This window comes from Mauremys mutica, chromosome 3, assembly GCF_020497125.1.
Source record: "Mauremys mutica isolate MM-2020 ecotype Southern chromosome 3, ASM2049712v1, whole genome shotgun sequence".
Lineage (NCBI taxonomy): Eukaryota > Metazoa > Chordata > Testudines > Geoemydidae > Mauremys > Mauremys mutica.
Window position 1 is genome coordinate 66080870 of NC_059074.1, and position 15362 is coordinate 66096231.

At 38.6% G+C, this 15362-nt stretch overlaps 1 protein-coding gene across 2 annotated transcripts in view; it reads left to right on the forward strand.

Annotated features, from left to right (window-relative positions):
• The window catches only part of LOC123367549 (cytochrome b5 reductase 4), a 79108-nt gene that overhangs the window by 43795 nt on the left and 19951 nt on the right, over positions 1-15362 (forward strand). For both annotated transcript variants that reach the window (XM_045011863.1, XM_045011864.1), the window contains one exon: positions 7786-7926. In XM_045011863.1, the coding sequence (XP_044867798.1) occupies positions 7786-7926 (141 nt within the window). The remainder of the gene's footprint in view (positions 1-7785; positions 7927-15362) is intronic.

Genomic DNA, 15362 nt, shown 5'->3' on the forward strand with positions numbered 1-15362 from the left:
AAACAAAAAACTGAGATCCATGTTACTAACATTCTGTTAGAACATATATTTGTAGAATAAAGGCAGCATGTACCCACTGAAATACACTTAGTACAGTGGTAAAACATAGCAACTATTCTGTTCTTTCCAGTCATTGAGACGCAATTTTCTTATAGGTGGTTTTCTGGAAAGTGCGTGGTATGGAAATCCATCCATCAGGAGATAGGTTGAGATCATCACAACATATTCATACTGCTGTGCCAGGCGGAAATCGAACCCAGGCCCCAGAGGTGACAGGCAAGCACTTTAACACTATGCTACCATCACCTGCTTCATAGAAGAGACTCTTTAAAGAAACACTATTAGGCAAAAATCATACTTAATAAAATATTTTTGTTACTTATTACTTAAATTAATCCATATTAAACCATTTAAGTAACTTTTAATCTTTAATGCTTTTTGTTTACTATTTGTACTTCATTCAGTTTAGACAATGAAATTAGATTTTCTAGCTTCATTTCCTGGTTCCCATACACTAGCACAGTGATGCAACTTTTGTGGAAAATCCTGCAAAAAGCATTTAATTCAGTTTTTTTTAAAAGTATGAAACATTATGGCTGATCACCATTTCAAAACTGAATGTAAATTCATCTAGGTTCCCTTTTAAAAAGATTCATTGCTGGGAATGGGCTGAGAAAATATTGCGTGTGTGTTCCTGAGTAGCTGGGGCATTGGTTTTTTATTTTTTTTTTAATTCCTGTTGACCCCAACAATTAAAGTGACAACACCTGTGTATACAGTGTAGTTGTAGTGATATCAGTCCCAGGATATTAGAGAGACAAGATGGGTGAGGTAATATTTCTTATTATTGATGATAGAGAAGTTGGTCCAGTAAAAGATATTACCTTATCCACCATGTCTCTCTAACACTGTGTGTGTGTATATATCGAACTCTGAATTAGTTGGGTTGCAATCACAATTATGTCATCACCTCAGAAAGTATGCAGTAGTTAAAACTCAATAGAAAAATCAAATAGTATTTTATGAAATGTAGATTTTGTGTGGGGGTAGCTTAGACAGGGTGACATGATATAAAAATCCTTGTTTTCTGATGCAGAGTAGAATTTTTGTTTTTATACAGTAGGGGAAAAAATAAAGCTTCACAGAGCACACTAGCATGGCAAGTTAGGAAATCATTGTAAAGTGACTATGTAAATAAAGGTCATAGCCAGATGCAACCCGGAAAAGCTGACACACTGGCTAGGATTTTCTGACTAATTTTTACTCAGAGAAAATTTTAGCCACAACATGGAGATTTTTTACTCTTTTCCCTCCCTTCCTTCCCCATCTTCCCACTCTCTCAAAAGTGCACATAATCTTTATCTTCCACCTGACCAGCCACATAAAGAACTTATCTTGGTTTAATATCTTAGTCAAAGACTGAGAAGAAACCTGTTAGCCAATTATCGCCCCCAATTCTTTATTACTTTCATTATTTGTTTTTTAAACAAAATCTTTCAGGACCTGAACAAACACTTTATATTGAGTCATACTAAACATGCTCTTGGCTTTCTCTCTTCTCCCTAGATTTTGTCTTCTCAACTCCCCCAAAATGCTGTTAAGTATGTATAAGGCTTGGTCTTGTGGAAATTCACTTGTATCTTCACTCCACCTTTGCTCCTTTTTGCACCTCCCTTCAGAAAAATCCTTTCTAGGTATTCCACGTTTCCTGGAGTTGCAGTCTGCTACAAAGTCTCCCTCCCACATACAAACAAATTGAACTGATGTGACAAAGAATGTGAGGAGAAGAGGGGTTTTTAAATTGGTTTTACACCAATGCTACAAGTCTGGGTAACAAACAAGAACAACTGGAAATTCTCATTGATGAGAAGAAATTTGATATAATTAGCATTACTGAAACCTGTTGAGACTATTGGAATGTTAAAATAACTGGTTATAACTTGTTTGGAAGGATACAGTAGATAAAAGAAGTGGGAAGGGATGGATGATGGAACTGGATATTAAACATACCACCTGTTTTGTGGTGTTAACCACTCAGAATCACAGGATCTTGAATGAATATGGATCATTGTGCTACCTAATAAAGCACAGAAGTGGGTACTGTTAAAAATTTGTTCCTTATTTCTAGTAAGGGTATTTAACCATTAGAACAATTTACCAGTGGTCATGGTGGATTCTCCATCCCTGGTAATCTTTAAATCAAAAGTGGATGTTTTTCTGAGAGAGAGATGCTGTAGTTCAACCAAGAATTAATTCAGGAAAGTTCCATGGCCTGTGTTGTGCAGGTTAGATTAAAAGATCGCGAGGGTTCCTTCTGGTTTTATAATCTGATAATCAAATGGGAAATAGAAAGCAACCAATATAAATTGGAAGTTATGAAGTATAGAAAACTGATAAAGGAAGCTAAAGACATCACAGAAAAATCCTTGTCTGACAGGGCTAAGGACAATAAGGAAATAAGAATATAAGGAACAAAAGAAATCCTAGTGATGGTATAAACCCATTAGTTAGATAGAGCTGATAAAACTGTTAATGCAGAAATGTTCAATACATATTTCTGTTCTGTATTTGGAAAGAAGAGTGATATTTTTTAATCTTCTAAGGATGATTAAGTACTTTTAAGTCCATTAGTAACCAAGGAAGATATTAAACACCATCTACTAGAGATGAACATTTTTAAATTAGCAGGTCTGGATTATTTTCACCCCAGACTCCCAAAAGAGTTGACTGAGGAGATCTCATGCTAAATGTTAACTTTTGTTAAATCTCGGCATCTTGGGGAAATTCCAGAAGAATGCTAATGTTGTATCAGTATTCAAAAGGACAAGTAGAATGACCTGGGTAATTATAGGCAAGTTAGTCTGACATCAGTCCTGGGCAAGGTAATGGAAACCTTGATACAGAAGTGAATCAATAAAGGATTGAGGAATGGTAATAGAATTAATTCCAGTCAACGTGGTTTTATGGGAAATAGGTCTTGTCAAACAATCTGATTTCATTCTTTAAGATTACAAGCTTAGTTGATAAAAATAACTGCATAGATGTAATATACTTAGATTTTAAGACATTTCATTTTATACCACAATGTTTGACTAAAAATGAGCACTAAATGGTTTCAAATGGTTTTAAATGGACTAGGAACAGGCTAACAGATCTCAGAGTAGTTGTCCATAGGAACTCATCAAACAAGGGTGTTTCTAGTGGGATTCCACAGGGAATTGGTTCTAGGCCTGTTGTTCTAGATTTTTATCACTCATCTGGAAGTAAATATAAAATCACTGCTTATAAATTTGCAGATGATGCTAACGTTGGCTGAGTAGTAAATAATTGGGAGGGCAGGGCAGTCATACACGGTGATCTGGGCCAGTTCAAACAAAATGCATTTTAATACAGCCCAATGCAAGATCATACATCTAGGAGCAAGGAATGCAGGCCACACCTACAGAATGGGGTACAGTATCCTGGAAAGCAGTTACTCTGCAAGGATTTAAGAGTCATAGTGGAGGACTGGAAACTCAACATAAGCTCCAGTGCAGTGCTTTGACAAAGAGTACTCATGCCGTCCTTGGATGTATAAACAGGAGTAGTGAGTAGGAGCAAGAAGGTGATTTTAACTCTGTAATAACATTGGTTAGACTGATACCGAAATACTGCTTACAGTTCTGGTGCCCACATTTTAAGAAGGATTTTTGAAAAATTGCAGGTGGTGCAGAAAAGGACCATAAAAATGATTCCAGGACTAAAGAAAATGCCTTATAGCGAGAGACTTTTAGAGCTCAACCTTTAGTTTAACAAAAAGAAGATTGAGAGGTGAACTGATTAGTTTCCAGGTACCTTCATGGGGAGAAAATACCGGTTAGTAAGCGGGCTCTTTAATATAGTGGAAAAGGGCATCACAAGAACCAATGGCTGGAAGCTGAAGCCAGACATGTTCAGATTAGAAATTAGGCACCCATTTTTAACAGTGAGAATGAATAACCAGTGGAACAAACTGGCAAGGGAAGTGGTGGATTCTCCATCATTTAGAGGTTTTCAAATCAAGACTCGGGCACCTTTCTGGAATTTTTTAGCCAAGCACAAATTACAGGGGTAGATAGCTGGGTGAAGTATAAAGATCTGTATAGTGCAAGAGGTCAGACTAATGATTGAGGCCTTTTGGCTGTTACAATTTATTAACAGACTTGGTGAGAGAGGAAGGTCCAAGAACATTGTCGTCTAGTAGTGCATAGGGTGCTGGATTGGGACCCATGTGACCTGTGTTCTATTCCTGGCTCTATCACTGACCAGCTGTGTAGTCTTCTGTGCCTCTTTCCTTTTTCCTTCCATTTTCTGTCTTGTTTTAGCTTGTAAGAACTTAGAGTAGAAAGTGTCAATGGTTTAGAGCTCAGTTGAGGTTTTTAGGTGCTACTGTAAAATGAATAATAATCTTGGGATTAAATTCTGGATTTGGACCAAGATCTGTGATCAATTCCTGGCTTTGCCATGGGCCTTGCGTGACCTTAGGTGTGAGCCACTGAGGGTATGTCTATGCTGCAATTAGATACCTGTGGCTGGCTCGTGCCAGCTGACTTGGGCTCACCAGGCTCAGGCTAAGGGGATGTTTAATTGTGGTGTAGACATTTGGATTCTGTCTTCACCCTGAGCTCTGGGACCCTCCCACTTCATAGGATCCTAGAGCCCAGTCTCCAGTCTGAGCCCAAACATTTACTCTGGAGTTAAACTGCCCCATAGCCCGAGCCTCGTGAGATTGACTCAGCTGGCACAGGCCAGCTGTGGGTGTCTAATTGCAGTGTAGACATACCCTAAGTCAGTTCCCGAGTTCTCAGTTTGAACACTGAAGTAATACTGCTTTACCTCACAGGTCTGTTGTGAGAATAATGTCATAAATGTTTGTGAGCAACTAAGATTCTGTGGCAAAAAAGGGTATTCAGCTATTTGAATACGGGGGGGGGGGATTTCTTCAGGTTTTGAAATTGAAGCAGCGGTGTGAGCTTTCAAATAAAATTTAGCAAGCAGGTCATTCCTCCTTCAGATAATTAGGAATTCTATGGCACAGTACTGTACTTAAGAGATTAACTCACCGTGGACAAACTCTTGACTGGAAAATTACTTTCTGCTTAACTAAAACTTGGCTGAAAACCATGGGATAAGTGTAAGTTCGTTTGTTCCAGATATTAATCTTTGAGGTAATATTAACTAATCAGATAACACGTGTAAATGAGTTCAACAAAAGTGTTTTGAAGAAAATTCCATGAAAATTAACTGAGGAAGTAAACAACTTTTGGCCTCTATAATGTCACACTCAAAGAAACTATTGCATTTTGGGGATTTATGATCTTAATGCAGAGCTTTCCAGATGCTTCTTATGAAGGTATGCAGAATCTATAAAATTCTTGGCATATATTGATGTCTTTCAGTGAACTTAGTGATGTATTATGTCTCCAGGAAAATATGGAGGCACTGACTGCATCTCCTTAGTTAATGTTATGTTCAGACGTGGGCCTAAAATGGGGCATAAATTCCTGTTTTTCTTTATATATATATAAAGTTAGTGTGGAAACTTCACTTGCGAGTTTTTGTACAACTTGAATTTTTGTGTATGTTTTAGTTTCTCTTCATACGCTTTTAATAGGAAGTATTCAAAATTGATATCTTATTGCAATTTGTGGAAGTTTCACTTTTTTGTTGACGTATTGCTAAAAATTGTGTAACTGCACAAAAATTGATAGCTGAATCTTGAGTAGATCCTGATAAAGGACAGTTTTTGAAAATTTTCAGCATTATAAGTCGCTTTTTGCAATTTTTTCCTCATGATTGAAAATTTATACACAAGGGGTAGCCAATGTATAAAATCTTTTCTGTTGTGTATATAAAATCTTGTCCATCAGATAAAATTCTTCTCCATCAGCCGCTACACCTTTCTTGAAAATTTTTATCCTACAAAAGAGTTTTTATATGCAGTACTGACTGAGAAGGTTTTATGTGCTGGAAGACAGCTGCTGCTATCTTGCTGAACCTTGAAATGATCATATCAGAATATCAAACTCCTTTATTGCCCTTTCAGATAAAATGATGTAGGAATCCTGCTCATACACCCAAAGCATCTGGGGTTTTCTTTTCACTCATCCAAAGCAAGCTGTTATAGGATATATTAGACAGAAACCATGAAAAAACATTTATGATAAAAATGTGTGGTATCTCAAACATATTACATTTTAAGCAGTTTTCTATAGTGACAATCTCCATATTAATTGCTATATGTTAAAGTAACTCATACAATAATATATGCTGCAAAACACCATAGAAAATGGTGACATGTTTCAATAACAGTAATATGTAACTAGCAAATGAGACTCTAATTTAGCCTAATTACAAACTTTGAAATTTGCAGAGCAAACTGGACAGAACGTATCCTGCACATACGTTTGCAGGTATAATTATGTGGTCAGATGTTCTTGGCTTTTTTACACATATTTGATCTTCCTTGAATATAAAGCAATTTGGGGACACATGTACACATACAGCTCAGCTGGAACAACTTGCTTTAAACGCTTTTACTTTAATCCAATAAAAATGTCCTTTTGCTATAAAACCCTTTTTCTGTTTAAAAGCTCTTGCTTTTACTACTTTTCAATGAAATTTCCTGAGACCCAGAAAAGAGGAGGCTTTTATCATTAGTGGTCTGGATGACCTGTTCTGTAAGGAGGAAAAGTGCTTAGAATGTAATGGTAAAGTGCTTAAATTTAGTGGCACCAAGAGCTATATGAGGAGTTTTTCGGTGCTTACAGGTTGCATATGATTTTTGCATATATTTACTTATTTTTAAATGAAAAATGAACATAAATTTTGTATCTGTATTTTCTTTGACAAACTAGTAGCAACTTCTTGTTTGAGCTGAGCAGCAATAAAGCGCTGCAGTTGACCAGCTTTATCCTGATTCTGCAGTTACTGGGAGAAGGAAATTGAGGGGATGCTCTTCAAGCCCTAAGTAGGTTGCACTTGCGTGACACAGTCTCAGGGCCAGCAGCCTTCAGCACTTACATGAGCTTTTTTTGTCCCCCCCCCCCCCTTGGTAAAGATTAATCTGCTAACAGCAGAATACTCACTGCAAGGATGACCAAAGCAGCAATAAGGCCCACAACAGGGCAACTGGAATACAAATAAGTCTCTTTTAAAAGTTAAGGGTAGCATTAATCCATTAATGCTATTGGATGGCTGCTATAAATGCAAGATTCTCTCCAAATACTTATGTAAACAGATCTATATGTGTTCTAAATATACGGGAAGGTGGTTTACCAAATAAAAGCAACCTCCTCTGCTAGTATGATGAGTCTAAAAGAGAAATTTCAGATACATTATTCTTTTCACCTTTGTTTTGCTGCCCATTGGCTTCTCTCCTCTTTCTGCACTTTCCCAATTTTATGCCAGCTGATAACCCAAACTCCTTGATCTGTTTTTAAGAGTATAACATAGGAATATATATTCAATTCCCAGACCAAAATATTTTTTATAAAATCTCTAAAACAAAATGTAATAAAAATCCACCTTGCAATTTTTAGTGTTGTATATGGGTGAAAGGTACATATTTTAAAAACCTTTTATGCTGACACCACTAACAGGTGCAGAAGACTAGAAAGCCAAGATTAGATTTATCACAATGTAGAAACCCCATAAAAATATAGTTTCCTGAATTCTTTTGCATGTCAGGCCTAACTTTGCTGCTTTACCAGGCATATTAAAAAAAAACCAAAACAAAACAACAAACTCTCAATCCTTCTCTTTTAGGGCTGTACTACAGAAAGTGCAAACTGATTTCTAAAACAGAAGTCACCCATGACACCAAACTTTTCTGCTTAATGCTGCCCCAGAGTACTCATCTCCAGGTTCCTGTTGGGCATCACGTTTACCTCAAACAAATTATTGCAGGTAAGAATAGCTGAATCTGTCCACTAACATTACTTAATAAAAGTGCTTTTTCTTGATTATTAGCAGTGTGACAGACTGACAATTTCTTGCAATATCCCAAATGAACTTTATTGAATTAAGGTAAATCTTATTGGGGTTCACTGTATTAAAAATGCAGTTGTGTATGTGTTACTGTGGAATTATATGTATGTAACTTTTCTAGGAGAGTGACCAGTGCAGTCTCTGGAAGGTATTAAAAACTTCAGAGGGGTTTTTAGATCAATATGTAGGAAGTGGATTTCCTAGGAGGGTAATTGGGGATACAGGGAATGCAAATGACCCCCTTCAAATCAACCCTTTTGAAACTACTACCTGAGGAGGAAAACTAATTACCTGCCCCTGGAAACTCCAGATCAAAGATCCCAGAACTGTATAAAGCAGCTGTTCTCAAATTTTTGTTTGGTGACTCCTTTCACACAGCAAGTCTCTGAGTGTGACCTCCCCGCCCTTATAATTTTTATTTTTTAATCTATAACACTATTATAAATGCTGGAGGTGAAGGAGGGTATGGGGGTGGAGGCTCACAGCTCATGACCCCCCCCATAACCTCATGACTCCCTGAGGGGTCCCGACCCCCAGTTTGATAACCCCTGGTATAAAGGGTGGACAAAACTTGTTATGAGTGTGCTTATTCTGAGCTGATGCTGTGATGCACCCCAAAAAGAAACCCCTTGGGTGGGGTTTGGAAGGACTGCTCCAGCCAGAGTCCATGTCAAGGTTAGAGTGATCTTTGGTAAGCTTATTAGCATTTGTGTAAATTCTTCTATTGTTTTTAATATGCTTTCTTTGTAGTGCTTTTACCTTAAGAATAAAATAGGCTTGCGTAGAAAGAACTGTGAGGTAACTTATAATTGTTGACAGAGAAAGCAAGCTGCTGTCTCTGCTGGGAATAACACAGTGAAGCAGAAACAACAAGGAGTCTGGTGGCACCTTAAGGACTAACAGATTTATTTGGGCATAAGCTTTCGTGGGTAAAAAACCCACTTCTTCATATGCAACAATGAAGCAGGGAACTGTGCAGCCTGGAAATGCACCCTCAGAAGGGTCTCCACCCTAGAAAAGAAATGGCTGGGGAGCTGGAAGCCTGAGGCAGGGGTCCCCTTGCTGGATGACTGAGGGAAAACACACATGTGCAGGTGTCCTGAACAGTGACCAACAGAACTCAAATCCAGTTTTATTAATAAAATAAACCAGCCTGTTAAATACCTGCAAAAAGTCAAGGGAGTCAGTTACTCTGTTCTTTTGTACGAACTCTTTCCATAACTGTATCATTTAGTTCTGTTTGTCTGTTCCCATTGTAAGAAATCCAGCATTCCAGTTAAGTAATCTACAAGTATCTCCATTCTAGAGAGTGGGTTTGGCATTGAGTGCTTATGTAATTTTTCTGAACTAAGAGGTATACAGTTATTTTAGGTAATGGGTGAAAATAAACTACTCCTTTAATTGGAAGAGTAGCAGTAGGGAGCACAAACAGCAGTCGCAGGTGGCCTTATAATCTCTGTCCAGCTGAGGCATACATTCATTACTAATGAAAGGTACATATTTGGGGGGTAGACAGCCTCTATCTTCAAGTGCCTCCTTTGCCACTAGCAGCAGCTGGGGGTTATTTCATTCTACCTGTGGGGCAGCTACTTTAAAAAATCAGACCTGAAGGAGAGGTACCAAAGCAACTAATGGTAACTGTAACAGCAGCTGAAAGAATAGACAGCTCAGGGCCTGTATCATCTTTTCCTTTCCCCTCTCAATGTCTGCTTGCAGTAGCAGAATCTGGAGGTCACAGCCTTTTCCCTACTAAAAAGGGGGAAAGGAAGATCAAAAAGCTCCAAGTGGCCCGTTAGTACTTTGTAGCTGATTAGGCAACCAAAGTAAAGGGGCCAGCCTATTCTTGGAACACTTGATGTCCTGTGCTCCTCATGTGAAAACTGCACTTGTAAACACTGAAGCGAAACATGGGTAAAAGTAGCCAGAATACACACAACAACTAGTTACAATAGAAAGTAGTTTTTCATTCCAGCCCTAGATGCATATTCTCAGATTGGCACCAGGATGTGGAAGATGAAGACCTTAACCCTTCCTGATCATCTTTCAGGGTGTTAGATGGACAAACCTCTTAGATTGAGTTGGTTGTCTGGCAAATGTAAATAACATTAAATTTTAAAAAATAGATGCAGAGTCATGCATTGTTTACAAAGTTTGCAAAGCTAACATCACTTATGTGGCTGTACTGAGCCTTCATGATGTCAAAGATGGACAATCAGATACATCCTGCCGATCTAATATATGGGTGATCTGGATTCTGTAACAGGCAAAGGGAAACAGCACAATTGCTTTCATCTGCTATCCATTACAAGGCCTCTTACAAGAATTAAAAAGGATTAAAATCTTGCAAAGTCAAGTGTTCTTAAGTTAGGAAGTGCCAGAATGAATGTTGTGTTCATGCAGTCTTAATTTGGCCACCTTGTGTGTATGCGTTATAACACAGGCCTGGTCTGTGCTAGAAAATTAGGTCGACATAGTGTGTCTCTCAGGAGTGTGAAAAATCCACACTCTTGAGAGATACAGTTAAGTCAGTCTAAATCCCCGTGTAGACAGTGCTAGAATCCCTCCCATCGGTGTAGTGGTGTCTACGCTGAATCACTGCACTGTTTTAAGTGTAGACAAGCACAGAGTCTTTAATTACATGTTCACATACTACTTTGTTTTTTTTTAAACCAGGACCCATGGTTCATTGAGTGCACAGGGTAAGTTACTCTAGGGATGAATCAAGGTTGCGAAGTGAAGGCTATTGTCTGTAGCACCCCTGTTGCATTTGTTACAGAAGTTGGAAGGCTTGTACTGAATGAGGCAGGGGACTGCAGGAAGAGAAAGGGAAGTTAAATGCCACCCTGGAGACTTGGATTTTATCCCTGCCTCTGCCACAGAGTTATCATGTGATGTTCGGCAAGTAAAGTACACCAAACTTTTCATAGATAATCAATCTGTGTGCAAGTGGAGGCTGCATCACATAATGTATACGCTTCAGGGGGCCAAATTAAGGCTGCAAAGGCAATGTTCACTACGGCATTTCCTAACTTTAGTGCTTGACTCTGCAACTTTGTGTTCCTTATTAAATCCTTAACATTGTATTTCCTACTCTTTATGTATTTGTTAATAGAGAGGAACTTTAAGTAATGTTAAATTAAATCTTTTTTTGAATTTCTTTACATTTTGAGAGAATCTTTGATGTGTGTGCTATTTAAATAATAAAGCACTTATTTTAGGGCTTCTATTTTGGAGAGTTCATTAATAGCAATTTCTGAGTCTCATGGGGATGTCCAAAAATCTGGGCTTTTGGGGACTTTCATTACAGCTTGTACTAGAAAGAGTAATCTCTTTATAATATTCCTTAGTTTTCTTGTTGTACTTGTTGTGGTACTTTGGGGGTTCACCCAGACCAGTAAGGGGTTGTCACCACCTGGTCTGTAACCTTGGGTGCTTCTGTGCTGTGCAGTTTTGGCTCAGAGCAGTCTGGTTACAGTACAGTGACCTCCCCGCCAGCCTGGTTAATCCTTGCAGCTGACACCAACAATCCTGACTCTACCTAATGCTATTTCCTTTGCAGTGCTCAGCCCCTCTCACTGTAGCACTCACAAAACTGTCAAGTTCCCTGTGCCTCTGAAAAGAGACTACATAGCACCAGCCTGCTAGTTTGGCTGTGGATTATACTCTTCAGTTTGAAACACTGTGTGGAAACTATTGTGTGATTAAAACAATGTTTGTGACATTCCCCTCTGGTGTTGTCTGGGCCAGTGATTTGCTAGGCCACTCCAATCTTTGACTCTGGGAGCCCGCCTTACCCTGCTCTGCTGTGAGAATCCCCACTCCTGGGCTCTTCACGCCACAGCTTCTGGCATATAAGCTGCTCCCAGCTACTTGCAAGTGAATGACACTAGCCAATATCTCCAGTCTCAGAAACAACCCTAGGAACATCTGTCTTGCAGTGTCCAGTTATGTCCACTGGACACTGAAAGCTTATACAAGTTCTTCAATTTAACAAAGAAATTGATATGTACCAGGCTTGTTATCCCAAGGGGAGCCTCTGACACACTTCAGACCAAACACACTGCTTCAGGGAAAATAAATGTATTAGCTATAAAGATAGATTTTAAGTGATTATAAGTCAAAGCATAACATGTCAGATTTGGTCAAAAGAAATAGTAGCAGAACACGTTCTAAGCTGATCTTAACACTTTACATGTCCTTACAAACTTAGATGCTTCTCACCACAGGCTGTCTGCTGTTCAGCCAGGCTCTCCCCTTCAGATGCTTGGTGATGGTGGTGTCTGTAGATGTAGGCGGAAGAGAGAAAGCATGGCAAAATCTCTCTCCCGTTTATCATGTCCTTTCTTTCCTCTTGGCTTTGCTCCCACCCCCCTTCAGAGAGAGGTGAGCATTATCTCATCACAGTCCCAAACTGCCCAAAGAAAGGGAGTGACTCCCTTGAGGGTCTAACAGATTCTTTTGCTGCTGCCTAAGCCAGTGTCCATTGTTCCTGTGAGGCTGGAATGGGTTTGTCCCATCCATGCCCTGACGAGGTGTGAACTGCCTCTCTATTCTTGGAGAGTTTTTGCATGGATGCTTTAAGCCATGAGGATACATTTTCAGCTTCATAACTATATACATGAAATTATAACCTTACTGTAACAATTATTATAACATGACTATAACCATGCTCAGTGCATTATGAGCCTTCAGAAGACATCCAATGTGACAAACTTTGCATTGGATACCACACAATCATTTTATAAAGATGAACATGGGGGTGCTGGGTGTTCTTCCGAGGTACAGAGCGTCACAACGTATTTTAACAAAGACAGCTGTTTAAGTGATATCAAGTAGAAAGAATTGGGATAGAAATGGTTACAAATAAACAAAAGTAAAAATGTGCTTCTAAAACTCAACAAACTAGAGTCTTTTGTTCAAAGTAGTTTCCTCACCATTGTTGTTGTTGCAGCATGGCTGCGCAGTCCTTAGCCAGATTCCAACATAGAACTCAGAGTGCTAGGTTTCTTTGTCTCTTCATATGAAGGATGCCAAAATGTTTTTTCTCTCTGCTTATATCTGTAAAGTTTTATCTGTGGCTATGTCCACACTATGCAGCTTTTAGCAACGAAGCAAAGTTAGTGTTGTCAGCAGGAGAGTGGTCCTGCCGACAAAGCACTATTCACACTGGTGCTTGTCGTCGGCAAAACTTTTGTCTTTCGGGGTGTGTGTGTGTGTGTGTGTGTGACACCTCTGAATGATAAAAGTTTTGTCTTTCACTTGCCAGTGTAGACACAGCCCCAGTTTTTAAAGTCAGGAATCCTCCTGGAGGCTCAGCTTCCTGTGTCCACCATGGAGCTGATGCCATGTTAATTTTTGCACTCTCCTCCCCCTGTCGAGATAGTTAAGTGGCTGTCAATCATTTGATTGCTTTGTTTACCTTTTATGTAAATGTGTTTTCGTTGTTTTTGTCTGTTTACACTGGAGACACATTCAAGCAGATGGGATCACATTTCTTTGTCTAGGGTGAAGTGATGTAAGCCCTGTCTGCCAAATACATTATAACTTTTCATATATCACCCCTACATACACCATGCAGTGATACTAATGACCAGCATGTTACCAGTTCACATATGATACCTTACATGACATCTTTTAGATGCAGATTATGACAACAATGAGTTGGTCAGACCAGCTGACTCTTACTGCTACATGCTGGGGCACCCCTTGCCCTCTGGCACGTGGGTGCTCTCAAGGTCACAGCACTACAATAAAGTGCTCCTGGGACCCTTTAGTGTGAACCAACAGGGGCTACATGGGCCAATTAATATGCAAGACATATGTGCACTTTAGAAATCACACCCCTCCTGCTTTGTGTAGACAAACCCTTATTACATGTAACCATTCCTGGTGTTTTTTCAGTGTTTATTGAATAAAAAAATTGCTTTTTTGTATTGTGGGTACAGTATTCTTTTGGTGTTTGTTAGTTAAAACCTAAAATCAGAAGGCCAACATGGCGGTTGTCATAAATGTATTTTATTGCCATTGTCATTTTTGAAGCTCTGTATTTCACCACTCAGCGCCATATTGACCAATATACCTCAAGTAATTAAATTGTTTGCAAACAAAGCATGTTTTTAATGCAACTTTGCTGTTACTGCAGCTTCTAAATGACAGACTTTATAACTGGGTAAATTTGAATAGGGACTCATGTCTGTAATTTCCCATTCTTTAAAAAGGTAAATGTTCAAAACCATAACCTCCAATTTGTAAGAAGCATAACTAATAGATGAAAAGGAGCTGTAGTTTTGTTGCTTATTTTCATGTAACCCTTCTTGAGAAAAGTAAGAATTACCATTTGAAAAGAAGCAGTGTAACTTACAGTTCAGACTCAAAGGAGTACAGTAGGAGCTTATCTGAACCCACTCTGTTTTGATTACTGTTCCTTGTGGGCCCCTTCTCTGCAATAATGTTAGTCTTCTGAGGCAAATCAGTCATCAAAGGTAGCCATGACAACCAAGGCAGATAGTGATTCTTCCCAAATATGCAAATGAACTGGAGTGTGTGAGGGGCTGATTAGTTCTGATGTCACAATGTTACTGCATAGCAGGCAGCAGAGGTGCACTCTTTGGGGGGAAATCAACATACAAACATAAAATATACATTGGAGATCAAAAATGTTAATTAGTGGCTGAAATTTGGTTCAAATTCCCCATTGCATATTTACTAAAAAGGGTTCTGAAAAAAGTGAGACACTGATCTAAAGATTCTATAAAAGAGACTATTTTGATGCTTCCTTAACTATGCAAGACCATAATGAAAGGCAAGGTGATGATAGGAATATTTTAGGTACACTAATGGGTAGAGAATTGCTGAAACCTTTACTTCATTCACTCCTTGTAATACTGAGTTTCTTAAAAAAATAAAATGCATCATGCAGAAAAAGTGCTTCTATTTTAAACAACAACAGAAAAACACATTTTTTATCTTCTCTTCACAGCATTTAGTTTAGCTTTGTCATTCACTGATCAGTTTTATGGTTCGGGACCTGTGTCATGTTATTGTTTGGAGTGATGAAGAAAGCCTGCCTGTCTCCCCCGTAATAAGTGTTGCATTTAGAGATGAAGGGGAAGTTGATAATTCCCAAATTTATTACTTTCAAGTAGGAAAAAACCCTCAAATTGCTGTATGTTGATGTCTCCTAGTTCTTGCAACCTCTTAGGTTTTACATAAACAGTAAGGAAGTGATGACCATTAAAACAGCGTCACAGGGAAATGGATCATTTGTTGCTAGATAAAAAGTGAAGTTATGATACTTACTGAAGTTAAATGCCAAGAAGCATTCAGATTTTCACATTCATTCTGAATTATACTGA